The sequence below is a fragment of the Malurus melanocephalus genome, unplaced genomic scaffold, assembly GCF_030028575.1.
Source record: "Malurus melanocephalus ecotype Western Australia unplaced genomic scaffold, MMel_1.1 scaffold_145, whole genome shotgun sequence".
Classification (NCBI taxonomy): domain Eukaryota; kingdom Metazoa; phylum Chordata; class Aves; order Passeriformes; family Maluridae; genus Malurus; species Malurus melanocephalus.
In genome coordinates, this window is record NW_026623377.1 from 1083735 (window position 1) to 1098113 (window position 14379).

The following is a 14379-nucleotide window of genomic DNA, read 5'->3' on the forward strand; positions in this document are numbered from 1 at the left end:
GGAGACACCCCCAGGACTTCTCACAGCAGCCATCTTTGTGGTTTCTTGATCCCCATCCCCCACCACCAAAAATTGGACCAAGCAAAACCATGACAATGTACCTTTTAAAATCTGCCAGCTCTAGAGTAATACTTTCCTGATGTCAAATTGCCAAACCGTCTGCAGATAAGTTTTTCACTAGTTTGTATTACTCCACTTCTCATATACAGCATTAATAGATCCCTGTTCATTTCCCACATCATCTGTAGTTCTTAGTCAGTTGCCCCCTCACCCTCACGAACAATTTTTGGGAAAAAAAGGATTTAAAAATGGTCACAATTAAATTTTGTTCTGCAAAGAAAGCCAGGAAGTGGCTGTGCAGTCAGAGGGTCCACTGCCTTCCCTGTCTTGAGGGCAAGGATTGCAGCCCAGGGATGACACGAGTGTTCAAGAGTATTTGTGGGGCAGGACTGCGTATGAATAACTTTGGCTGCTGGTTTTGTCCACTGTGCACATCTTCTTTTATTTTCCAGTGTGGTGATATGTTTTAATTTTAACTCTACTGCATGAAGGCAGGGAATGGACTGCTCCTTCTCTGTAACTGCCATGCATTTTTTGCCACTGGGTTAGCTGCGAAGCTGAAGTCCCAGTCTCTCAACCCTACATTGATTTGCAGGTGGTTTCTAACATCTAAAAATTCTCTGAAGGGTAATACCAGTAAAGAAAAACAAAATGAAAAAACCCAAACCAAACAAAAAAAAAAAGCCCACTGAAACCAAACTAAAACAACAAAACAAAACAAAACAAAACAAAACAAAACAAAACAAAAAAAACAACAACAACAAAAAAACACCTAACCCACCACCAAACCTGGTCTTGCTTTGAAACCATTCCTGTAGATCCTTTTTTTACAGTTGGTAAGGATGAAAGAGAATAAAAATAGATACATAAGTACCTTTGCTAGATACCTGAGTAATAATCTCTCTCTTTCTCCTTGTTCAGGGAAAATCACCTGCTAAAGCCAGGTCTCTGTTCAGTTCTCTGTACAGCCCATTCCTTGCTCAGGGTGACCCAGAGACAAAGCAATGAGAGAAAGCAGCAATGGCAGTTTTTGGGATATTTGATGTTTAGAGAGGCTTCTAAAGGCAGGGCAAGCAGACATCAGTGCTTCCCTGCCACCAGGGCAAAACCAAAGTCCTCGAAAGGCAGTGGAGAGTGTGCTGCTCCCCCATGACAGAACCTGCTGACGTGCTTCACACATTTGTAAAACAGGTCTGAGAAGAACTTGGCAGGAGGAAAAAAAAGGCATGTGTGTTAGACATTGCTGCACATTAAAGACTTATTCCAGCTATGTCCTCTAGCAACTAACACCACACTCTAGCACACAGGAGGGAGTATAGCAGAGAGACATCTGCACAACTCAAACACTCCACAAAAACCAATAATTCCCTCAGGTTTCCTTAAGGGCAGCACACAGCTATTAGATCTGCTTGTGAGTACCGGAAGCTCCCAGGCTGGTTTCTGTAATGCTTACTTCAAGTATTCCCTTTTCTAACCAGCTGTGTCTCTTCTGCACTGTATTTCCTAATATTGGAAAAAAGAACTTCACAAAGCTTCTTTGCAAAAAGTCCTATTAGAGGTACATTCATCATGTTATGAGAACTTGCCATATCAATGCCCAAAGTGTCCCCAGAGGAACTGCTGAAGCAGAACTGGAGCTGTGCTATGTATTGTCAAGTATTTCCTACTGGAAATGACTGCTCTAACTGAAGAGAAAGAAAACATTTCCTTAAGGCTCAGACTCAAAGTTCTGTGCCTTCCCTCCATAGGCAACAAAAAAGCCCAAAAGAAGCATCCATAGCAAGTAGATGACTTTAAAAACAAAACCCTTAAGCTCTATCAAAGCAAACAGTTGACTGGGAAAATAAAGTTATTTATTTTTCAAACGAAGTTCTCTCTGCCTGTGTTTCCTGTTCCTGCAAAGTGTCAAACGAGTGTTCTCTTGTCAAACGAAGTTCTCTCTGCCTGTGTTTCCTGTTCCTGCAAAGTGTTCCAACTTATGTTTTCTTCCACATGGTGGGGAGTTTGGTAGCTCTAATCCTGTTCATCCAGATGGCCTGTCAGGTTTTATAACCATTCCTTAAAACCAGAAGGATCCTAATCCTGGTTCAGGTAATTGAAAAGAAATTTCTGCAAAACTGCATTGTTCTTTCAAAGCTAACAGGCAGTAATTCATGGCTGTGACCTGAGGACTGGTTTCTTCTCTTGTCCCCAGTCTCACAAACACGTTCCTTGCTCTGTGTTGACCTAGGCTGTTTTGCAGTTGCTTGTATAGCTCCTCTTTCACTTGATGCTATTTTACTTACAGCACAGGATATTGACTGCTATGCAAATCCCACTGGAATTACTACTGGTTCCTTATTGCTGTAAGAGTCCTTATGGAAGACCCTGGACTGTCTCACGATTGACTAAACCCCMAGGCGGGAGAAAAGGGGGCTTTTCGCTCAAAGGAGTCTGAGCCAGGTTAAAGTGGAAGGACTGCCAGGTTCCCAGCTCCTAGGCTGCTGAGAACAATGGATGTGAGCTACGGATGATCGCACTGTTCCTGAGGAGAACGGTACAGGCCGCTGCTCATGCTGTACAATAGACATTCTTTCTCCACCACCTGGCCAGCAAGTCTGGACTTGCAACGCCCCCCCCCCTCCTGGCCTGCAGCCACTCGCTTTGAGACAGACTATAAAAAGTCTCCTCGGAAGAGACCACCCAGAGAGACATCTCCCTGCCAGCTGACTGACAACCATCGTGGGACCTTGGAAGACCCCGTCAGCTGGTAGCTATACCTGCTCTCCCTGGCCTCTCTCTCCCTCTCTCTCTCTCTCTCCTTCTTCTAAGACCCCTTCTCCCTCGCTCTCCCTATCTCCCTCTCTCACCCTTTACCCCGTCTCCCTCGCTCTCCCTGGCCCCTCTCTCTCTCTCTCTCTCTCTCTCTCCTTCTTCTAAGACCCCGTCTCCCTCGCTCTCCCTATCCCCCTCTCTCACCGTCTCCTATAGCAAAATACTCAAATAAATTGTCTAAGCATATACATTTGCCTTCTCGTTTTCTTTTGCACCCTGAGATTCCAAAAAGGAACCTATCACGACTCCCGTTTCAACTCGAACGGATCGTGACAATTGCACAGCTGGGTACCCTTACAGCAGTAAGAGCTCAGTGAAAGGGATGCCACACCATTCTCAAACCATTTCAGGTTCATGGTCCAACATAAACCAGAGCCAGCTTTGTCACAGTTTTCTTATGAGCTGCAATTGCAGCTTTCATGAGAAAAACCGAGCAGACAACTAGAACTGGTTGCACACAACTGCCAGATCTGCTACGTGCAAGTCAACACCCTATGAAATACAGCCCAAGCTTGTCACCAGAATTGAAGGTCAGGCTTTAATTGTCACTGAAGAATTGTTTCCAAAGTGACATGTTTTGGGCTGCAGCTACACCTTTTGTCAACCCAATGTCAAACTCAACACCTCTGTAACTGCTGCTGGCCCCTGTTAACTTCCAACTGCATTTTCACTGCCCATCTACTGACTTTATCGAAAGTGATGAAGCAGGACTCTGCCCAACCTCAAGTTTTAAGAGAAATGAAGATAACAGCAAGTGCTGTATTTTTGGATGGAGTTACAGAATTTATTGAGATTCAAATAGTTTCATTAGATTAATTAATGCAGTAGGAAAGAAAGCAAGAAAAGCCTCAGGCATTCAAAGCAGTTGCTTAAGCTAGGCTCAATTCAATGTCTCACCAGACACTGAAAATACCTGGCTCTTTGCATTTGATTTACCATTACTTCTAACGCACACACCCTCCTCTTTAAAGAAGCAGTTGTGAGGAATTTTAACTGCACCTCTGCTTTGCAACTGCCATGAAAAAATCTCGTGTTGTCCACAGCCCATCATCCTGAGCAGCTCACTGGGTGCTGGATCCTGGGAGCCAGGAGCAGCTCCTCAGGACTGGCAATGCCCCTGTGCCACACCCACATCCCAGCACTCCAGCTGCTCTTGGGGCCCCATCAGCTCTCCAAGGGATGCTCTGCTGCACCTTGGCTATTGCAGCGCCCACTCTGCCAGCAAAGGCTCTTACTGCCAGCAAAGGGCTCCCTGCAGGACTGAGGCAGCAAATGAGTTTTTAATAACTTGCAGAATTTCAACACACTGAAAACATACTCAGTTTAACTCAAGGTTCTTTTGAAATGCTATCTGACAACCAGAGAGGGAAAACAATGAAATGCTTCAAGTTTTCATTTATTTTACTTACAGACCGCACAGTACATTTTATATACACATGGCTTAAAATAACAAAGAGTAAGCAAGCTGAAGCATAACAATTTAAATTGTCTTGAAATAGCTCCTGCAATAAAGTTTCTTCACCCTGATAAGAAAGTTAATTTAAGTCAACCCAAGGTCATTTCATTTTTAAATACAGAATTCAAATAAATTTTCTGGTGATTCCCTAATTTTATGACACACTTCTGCAAACACAACATCCCAAAACCATCAAGAATGGTAGTAGCCAAAACTTCCTCATGTAAAAATCACTGTAACAGAATAGACTGGAGATATGTTGTATGTAAACACTTGCGTGTTTCATTAATGGAAAGAAGAATGCAAGTAATACATCTGACATTTTTCTCTCTTGGAAACAGAATTCAYAGTCCAAGATCTGATCTCCCTGCAGACAAGAGGTATCCTGTGTTACTTCAGTATTTCAGTTTTTACCGCAATTGTCTATTAAGCTCATCCACCCRTAAAATCCATCAAAACTGAAACTGCCTCCTGCACCAAGCAAAAGGAGAACACTCAAAATAAGAACTTACAGCACGGCACTTATTGCCTCTGCTTCTGGAAAGCACTACGGGATGGAGAAAATTAAAGAGACCACATTTAATGGAAACAAAAAAATTATTTTTTCAATAATTATATTAACATTTAAGGATACATGTATTTTTATACCTCTTCCCCAGCAGTGCACATTCTGTTTAGGATAACAACAACTAGTGATCCATAAAAGCTGTCTTCTTTTCCTTTGGCCGAATTTAAGCATTGTAATAGTCTAAGAGTTTTAAGTCCTGGTCAGAAGCAGTCCAATCGTGCTCGCTTTCTTCTTCTTGGTATGGCTAAAGACCACTTAATATAAATAATTAAGTACTTSCTATCTGATAGTCCATAATTACAGTATTTCACTATGTTTATTTAGAAATACAAACACACAACACTTACTTTTTGATGTAGTATCCAGGTCTCTGTAGCTCACTTTGGAATTGCAGCACAGAAAAAATAAATGCAAAGGAATGAGGGAGAAAGTAACAACAGCCACAGCTCCACAGAAAAATAATTCTAAAAATGCTGTTTTCARAATGTTTACTAACTGCATGAAAAATGCAAGAGACACGTGATGTAAAATGCCAAACTAGTACAGGCTCACTCTGCTACATGGAGTTTGGTCAAAAGGGTAAAATTCTGCTATAAGCACCTTGTCATGTGATTTAATTCAAAAGAAAAGTTAATACACAGATAATACACAGATCTGGTACAAATGAATGGGGACCCACTGTCCTTAGATCTGGGCAGTTCCCTGGCTGTGAACATGCCCAGACAATTCCAGGCCAGGGGAGAGGCTGCGGTCACCAATCCTCCTGCCACAACCTCAAGGGCAGAGYTCTTCACCCACACCCAGCCTCCATCAGCCCAGGAGGAAAGGTGTCCGCAAAAGAGCCAAGATTCCCTGGGTTGCAGAGAAGGCAATCTCTTCAGAGTTATCATATTTGTGTTATCATATACACATTACCTTTCCCTCCAAATTATCCCAGCATGGTCATACTAGGCACATAGTGTTCAAAGTCACAGGCTAGTAATCCTTATGCTGGGGAAAAGCCATTGTACAGTATTCATGTGCTACTGATGTGAGTGCCAGTTTGGTTTCTGATTCATCTGGAAGTCAACTGTCTATTGCACCTCCTTCTCTCTCCTCACACTCAGGATTACTTGTGCTGGGGTTGTTGGGGTTTCTTTCATGGCCAAAGACTGAAATCTGTTTTGGTAGAACAATGTATGAGAGAACTGCCAGCTCATAAGGAAATTGCAGTTATTTACACATGCACTGAATGAAATGAAATAAATGACTTGAAAATTTGTGTACAAAAGGGAAACAACAGGAAACACAACTTTTTCCTTACATTTTAGTATTGGAAGTCAATTAATTTAGTCATCTGAAATTTCCATTACTTTCCTTACTTTCCATTTGGACTTACCTGTGTTTTTTAGCCAACTATGGCCTGCAGTTATATTTCAATTACAGGTGAGGAACCCCAGACTGCACATCTTCAGTGAAAGTAAGTGCATATAAGCTTTGAAAGTCTTTTGCTTGATTCTTTAAAAAAAAAAAAAAAAAAAAAAAAAAAAAAAAAAAAANACCCAACCAATCTATGTGTATATTTGTGGGTCTGGTTTTTTAAATATTAATAAACAAAGAAAGAACCTTAGCCGACACTGTCCATAGCTAAATGACATGAAATGGTTTTTGTCTTCATAATTTTACTAGCAGAAAAATGATACAAGGGTGTCCTTACTCAAGGAAAAAATGGTCCAATGCACTGTCATTCACATGAAGCTTTTGCTTTTCTTAAGCACAGGCTATCCAGGTTGTACTTGTTTCTGACTTAGAAAATTTTATTTTCAGATGGCAGGATTTTTACTGTGTCTCAAGAAGGCAACTGCCAGACTTGTGGGAACAGCATACACAGCAGGACTCTCTCTGTTCCTCATCTGCTAGATCCTCAAACACTACACAGTTAACGAAGGGAGTTTCTTCATGCTCTACAGGGTGGGAATTAGCCATACATGAACCAGGATTTTCAATTAAAACAGCTTTGGCTTCTATTCTGAAAATCCAAAAAGTCATTGACAAGACTACATTTGTAATAGTGTAAGTAGAAATTTTACTTTTTAAAAAGTAATATTTAAACACTCAGTTACATAAGGTACCGATTTGTCAACTGGATAATCAGTTGGAAAATTGTTTCCAATATGGGCTTCAAGACATTCTTTTCGTACAGGCAAAATATAATCATACCTCCTCTCTGCAGGAGAGAGACCACTTCTTGTCAGAGGAAACAAAAAAAAAAAAACCATGCTGGAATTTGTAATTAGTATGAGGAGTGGCTCTTGGTAAGAATTTTAACTATAATAATTTTAATTGTTCAGATATTCAATTCCAATATTAAAATGTTCTATGGAATAGAAGATAYAAAAAACAATTAATTGGCACAGTCACAAGTTTACAGCAAATTACAACTAGTGTCAAACATTTTGCCATTGCTTTAAATACTGGTCATTTTTCCTTTGGTTACTTCCTACAATGCAGTACTCGTGGTAAAAAGACAACAGTGTCAGCTTTTCACACAAAGTAAAGATATTACTGCTGTTGACATTTAAGAAAAAAAAACTATTTTATCACTCGGTAAGGACATATAGTGTATAGTTTATTTGGCAGAGGAACTAAAACACTTAATACAACTCCAATAGGGAGCTGAAGAAAAACTACACTCTTCATTCTTCTCAGTTTCAACGTTCTCATGAAGTTCGATTTGGAAAATACAATTTTATCTAGATAAGATCAGGTCACTAAGTAACTGACCCATGTGAAGTAAACAGCACAAGTTTATGACCTGTTTGAGTTTCTTATTATTATCTGAATTCTCCTGTTAACTACCTAGGTTTAGGCATGTTCATAGTGATCTATGAAGTACTTCCAAATTTTTGCAGACCTTAAGCTTACATGTTAAGGCACTTACCATTCAAGTAAAACAGTTTTTATATAAATAAACGTGGGAGATGGAGAGAACATTTTACCAGAACACCCCTTTTTTTCTTGAAAGGAAAAAAAAAAACGTTAACCAAGTATTTATAAAATTTTGCATTAAGAGAAAGGTTGTGTTTTATTATCTGAAATGAGCACAAAAGTACACCTTTCACAGTAACACTGAAAGCAGTGCAAAGACTGACAGTAACCTTTGATTAAAGGTAATTCTGTAAAAAGAAAATACCAAATAAACCAGCGCCCTGCTTTGATTGTTGTAAAATTTTTTTTTACATAAAAGTTGGTCCAAACTTACAAAAAAAAGCACAAATGTGCATAGTTCAGAAGATCTGAAAGAGTGCCATTAAAAAGCTGATGTCCCTAAATTTAGCATCCACTTAAAACTGCCAAAATACAAAATAAAAGTCAGAACTAGAGTTTGTGAACATGTACAATCAAGTCATTTAGTTTTTAAACAGCATGAGTTGTAAGCATTTTTTAAATTTTTCCTACTGTATGCAAGACCCTTTTCCACATAAAAATAAAGCTTGTTGAATTAACATTATTCAAGTCTGTTGAACTGCTGCTTTAAACTGCAGCTAAGCTGGGGGAAGTTTTTCCAGATAAAAATGATGTGCCTGAGGAAAAACAGATACTCAATATGGTAATCCTCTGCCTCGCCCTCTCACTGCAGATGTGCTAATGTGTCCCCTGTATCCTTGGGAATAGCCAGGTCCTTGGGCAGGAGAAGTCCAAGTCTGTCCATGCATGTGGCTGATGCCAGTGGGATTTTCCTGTAAATTACTTCCATAGCTATAGTTGTGCATCTTTGTGGTCAAAGAGTGTGTACTCTCTRGCCCTGTGGAAGGATCACTGCTGCTCCCCAAAACGGGGATTGGGCCATGGCTGTATTCAAACCTATGGTCTTTATCTCCACTAAACAGCATGGGACCAGTGTTGAGGTAAATGTCTCCATAACCCGTTACTGAGCTGGGAAAGGATTCTGGAAAGGCTGATGGAGGAGGGGCAGCACCAGAGTGAGATGAAGCAGTACTGTAGTTATCCAAAGACTGAATATCTGAGTTTCCAAGGAAACTCCTTTCTAATACTCCTGATGATCCGCTTCCTATTCCATCGCTAGAGCTGTAACAGGCAGATGAGAAGGATGATGATCCAAAGTTATCCTTGTAGCCTGGGCCTGTTACATAGGAGTCTCTAGTCTGATAATCCACACTCGTTTGTACTGGCTCCTCTGTTGTCGCCTGAGCTTGATGCTGAGCCAGCAGCTGCAGAAGAGCTGCTTTCACTCCCGCGTGAGGATCTGTTCCTGAAGAGTTACTTATAGGCAAATGCTGATTCTCTGTCCGATAATCAAGGTCTTCCTCAGTGAGAGGCGGAGGCTCTGGTGGCTCGGGGGGACGCTGGTCTGGAGGCAAGATCCGAGGGCGCTCCTGCTCAGATGCTCGGTTCAGAAGCCTCATCTCAGACTGCCTAGCCAAATCCTCTTGACCTAAGAAGAGGAAATAGAAATTAATTTTTCTTAAAATAGAAATAATTTTTTTTCAAATAAAAATATATAACAATAGTACTAGAAATAAAAGGATTCTTTCCTAGAAAAACACAGATTTGTTACTTAAATTCTCATTAACATATTAGCTAAATTTATCAGCAACTATAGAGATTATTTTGGACAAAACTTTGCAACAGCTCATTTGCCTCAGGAGTATAATGCAAGTTACTCCTTAAAGTAAGATTATCAGGCAGCCAGTTAAAGAAAAACAGTATAAGCTCCTTAAAAAATAAACAAACCACCAAAACTAAACACCCAGAACAAAACTCAAGCAACACAAACACCAAAAATTCAAAGAAGGATCATAAAGAATAGAGAATAGAAGTCTCAAGGGGCAAAAGGCCACCCTATCGAAGAYCAGCAAAACTCAAGTTTTAATAAAAACACAAACAAAAAAGCACACCTCTTAAAAGCTGACAAAAAAAAACAGAACAGCCCCAAATCACTTAAGAATATTTCTTTCAACAGCTGTGAACACCAGAAAACAACACATAAACCACGATAATAAACCTGAATTTGCAATCCAAAAAATTAACAGAGCTCTAAACTGTGAGGAAGTCTACGGAAGCCACTACTACACCCCGGTGGAAACCTTTAGCCATGTTTGTGACAGTTACAAGTAACCACTGAATTTGACACTAAGGAATTGCTCTAGCCAGCATTAGAATCCAATAAAATATCTTCTCACCAAAATAAGCTTTATCTAAACACATAGTAAAAAACGGCAAATTACATCTATGCATCTGCTAGAAACCAAACTGACCACTATGAAAACCCCAACCCCCAGAATAAGGATCAGTGTTTCATCACTAATACTTGTGTACCTCTTAGGCTGGGGATCACTGTTTGCTCTGTCTGTTACACTAAGAGACAAATTCTCTGATCCAGACATAAAATGAGACCAAAGCAATTTAATCTCCTATACTCACACAGATTCATATGGCAAACGTGTTAATTCTCCACCCCCAAAATATGACATCTCCAGTGCTCCAGGTATTTGCTGGTTAGCAATAAAGACCTTCAGTACCTGTAGACATGTATAATGACTTGATCAGATGTGGGTAGCCAGGTGCTGGAGATTCCACGTCGTCCCGGCTGACAGACACAGGAGTGGCRGGCTCTGGAGGCTGTCTGAGTTGTAATGACATTTCATTTCCTGATCCGTTTTCCTTCTCCTCCAACACAAAATCTTTTTGTTTTGTTTGCTGAGCCTTTATTAACTGAGACAACAGAACAGCAAATGCACTCTGCACAGCTGCCTGGGCAGCATCAGTCTCAATTTTAGGCTGACCCAGCTGAGCAGGTGGCACAGGGGGCTGTGTGACCATCGGCTCTTTTAGAGGCTCCTGCTCTGGGGGTGGTGGTGGAGGCGGCGGTGGCTGCTGCTGTTTTTCTGACTGTTTTTCACCTGCTGACAAAATTCCAGCAGGAAGATTTATTTTATTTAGTTGCTGCTGAGTCTCTGGGTTTACCTTAATATTCAATACTTGGGCAAACTGTGCCAAACTAACACTTGTTTTAGATTGTAGCAGGTTTAGCAGGATTGCCACTTCATTCTGGTTTAACTGCTGTCCAGTGCTTGTTTTTGCTGAAGACAAAAAAGGTGTTTTAAATATTATTTAGAACTGGCATATTTCAGAAACTCAAAAGAATGCTAATCTAGCATGGCTGACATGACTGGCAAAGCATGGGTTTGGACAACACAGAAATGGAATGCTTTCACATATTAACTGCTTTTGGGTGAATATCTATAGAAAATAAAACACTAAGGTCCAATATAATGAAAGTGACTTCCATGAGGTGTGCACATGCACTTGGACAGATGGAAAAACACCAAGCTGCAGCTCTATTTTCCACAATATAACTATGCCGGAGCTTCAGGCCACCTGCTTTAGGCAGCTGTTAGATTTCCAATCCCCACAAAATTTCCTATCTTTGACATATCACATTCCTTTGTTAAAAAGCAGCCATCTGCAAAATCCATCTCCAGTGATATTCCAGCCCATTCAAGTCAGCATCCAGGTTCCAACACTGCACAAGTGACCTGGCTCTAGGTGGCCCAGGAGCTCACAGTATAAATGCAAAAGGAAGTGCTGACTTTGAGGGACAAGAAGTCAGTCCCTCACTGTCAGGAAATATGCGATGMCTACAATTTCAATTTAGTTCAATTAAATGGAATTTGCAACAAATAAGAGCAGATTATGATGATGGCAAGGGAATACAAATGAGGAAATTTGAATATCAAAGTAGTTTCTTAGCTTCAAATAACCATTGTGGTGATTTATTTCGAAAGAAGTGAAGCAGCATGGATTTCAACATGCCCTATGAGTAAATGACTTAGAGAAGAAAGTAGTTAAAAATAGAAAATGAGTGTGTGGAGATGCTGGCAGAGCTCTGAATTTTTTTAAATCCAAGTCAGCGCAAAGACATTCAGTCCTCTTCTATCCTTGCCATTGTGCTAGCTTACAATATATTAATTCACAGCAGATTAAAAGCCATGCATGATACACAAAAATCTTAAGTATTTGCCTTGCAAAATTTAAGAACAGCACAGCTGCAAAGTGCTGCAAAACCTACAACCCTACTTGTGGATGTGCAGCAGGATACAAGGACTTGGAACGTAATAAGGCAGGATCCAGGGACTTCAAAATTTTTATATATCGATATAAACAGAAACCAACTTCTATATGTCAATACAGAAAAATAAATCACAATTTCTTATGTCTCATACTGCTGGCTCTCCCTCAGATGTTGTGATTAATATAAGCTTTTGTTACATCTGAGGATGGTAGACTCAACTTCTCTCAGACTCTCAGTGAAAATTCCTCAGAAAAATGCCAGACAGGGAAACTAATCAACCTATTCAATACTCTGGTTAGCTTTAAATTCATTCCAATAGGAAACTGTATTCTGGGAAATCTTCGTAACAGAATTATTGAGCTCTGAACAGCTCCTAYTTAACTGCAAAATGCAATAACCAGGGGGTCTCATTAATGAATCAGAACACTAGCAATTGATCCAATGTCTTTTTAACCTCTCCTTTTGGGGTGTTTAGAAACAAATGCAGGAGTTTTGGCTAAAGYATGCATTTGGTCATGGAGTTTTATAGTATGTCTTATTGATAACATTATCTAAGGTGCATTAAGGCTTCCAAAAGTTTTGCTAAATACAGGAGACACCTCTATGCTCCACTGAAAATTAAACTGCCTTCTTTTCTATCTAGATATATTTTTTCTATATGAGTAGACAGCAGATACATATGGGTAAACAGCAATTTAGGTGTGAATGATTCCTTCTCTATTTGCTTTCTTTCTTTTTGCATGGTCAGTATTAATGACTAATAGTAGTCTCTCACTGGGCTGTTTTGTTATATAAAAGAAAGTAACAACTATCCTTTGGACTTTCTGAACTTCTAATATGGTTTCATTCAAGGGAAAAAGGAGTTACAGAAAGTCATTCTTGAAAATGCTGCCAAATCTTTAGCCTAAACATATGGATTAGCAGAAGCTCACGTCTGGATTACAGTGAGAAACCAGATGAATGGAGCAAGAGGCAATAAATTGCAATGAAATATGATCAAAGTAACTATTTTCTATATATATTTGCACAGAATATCTGGAGCTCTATTCTACAGCTAAATTAAGAGTTGATTCAAGAAGGTTAGTGTTAAAAAATTGTCAGGTGCTATAAATGCATAAACTGTTTTTCAGCTGACCTCCTCTATCAGGGCCATAGGATTTACGGTCACTTCACACAATCAAAAATGGTCTACATTAAACCCATAGGTATCTATTTGGTGGTGTTACTCTCTGTAATATGTATATTCTACATATTTTGTGAGACTATCACTTAACTGCTGTGTATCTCAAATGGTCTCTATATCACCACCATTACTTATTTTGTTATACTTACAAAACTTTTCTCAAGCAAGATACTTTGGTTAAGTTTCAGAATTACTGCTGTGAAATTCACAGAGGTAGCTACTTCATGTTACAGCAGCTTCTGGGGGGGCTGGTTTTGGAGTTTTGGGGKTTTTTTTTTACAATTTTATTTAGCCCCAACAACCTGGGAAGTTGAAGCCTAACATAATATGCAGATGAAATCTGTACCATTTAAAATGATGATTGTTCTAAACACTGCCTTCTGATCAGTTTATCAATAGTAATAAAGATTATCCTGTCTACTGAGACTGTGAGAAACTTCCAACTGCCACTGACTTGTGGAACCACAAAATAATTATTGTTGAGTAAGAGCTAAAATCCCCTCAAAATACAGAGCAAGCAAGGTAGTTGCTCTGACCAGGTTGAAAAGTTAGGTAAAATCGGAAAGGAACATTTAAGTTTCCAAAAGCAAACGTAAATTTTTTATAACAAAGACTTAACTTACAATACTGTTCCTCCCTCAAGAATCCAGGAGACGACTTTACTCTGCAAACAATATCTAAAATTTCTAGAGGTGTAATCCAAGTAGTAGGTAATTATAAGAACTGAAAATATTACTGACCAAGTGCTACACTAGAGTTGCCCTGAGTTTTGAGTTGGGAAGAAGTTTGCATGCCTTGTGGGGTGTTTGTTCTGCTCTCATCCATGCCTAGAGACAGATCCTTTCTAGGGACTTTGGCTGCTGTAGAGTCATCTGTCATGCCCATCTGCTTCTGTCTTCTGCGTTTCTTACTCCACAGCTCATGGCAATCCTGCCACAAAGGAAGGCTGCAAAAAATTATTGGAGATAATCAGTTTTATCACAATTTTTATTTTTTTTTTAACCATACTGGTAAAATAAGTACTTGAATTACACATAATATAACTTTTGAAAGGTACAAAGATCAGCCAGCAAAATTTCAGACCTGCTTTTTCTGGCTGATATCTCCTTACTGAACACCTCTTTCAGAAGCACAAAGTCCTTCTGGCAGAAAAGGGAAAAAAGTATCTTAAAATGAGAATTATTTTCCTAATTAGTTCTATAAATCAAGACTTCAAAATCAAY

At 39.6% G+C, this 14379-nt stretch overlaps 1 protein-coding gene across 4 annotated transcripts in view; it reads right to left on the reverse strand.

Moving 5' to 3' along the window:
• Positions 1-4257: 4257 nt before the first annotated feature.
• Positions 4258-14379, reverse strand: part of CDK13 (cyclin dependent kinase 13) — a 45981-nt gene continuing 35859 nt past the window's right edge. The window contains exons 12-14 of one of the 4 annotated variants that reach the window (XM_057371365.1): positions 13951-14102; positions 10421-10981; positions 4258-9333 (exon numbers count right to left, since the gene is read on the reverse strand). In XM_057371365.1, the coding sequence (XP_057227348.1) occupies positions 8480-9333; positions 10421-10981; positions 13951-14102 (1567 nt within the window). In that variant the 3' untranslated portion in view covers positions 4258-8479. Of the gene's footprint in view, positions 9334-10420; positions 10982-13896; positions 14103-14379 lie in introns of all 4 variants that reach the window. The other 3 variants (XM_057371367.1, XM_057371366.1, XM_057371363.1) reach the window with 3 other exon arrangements.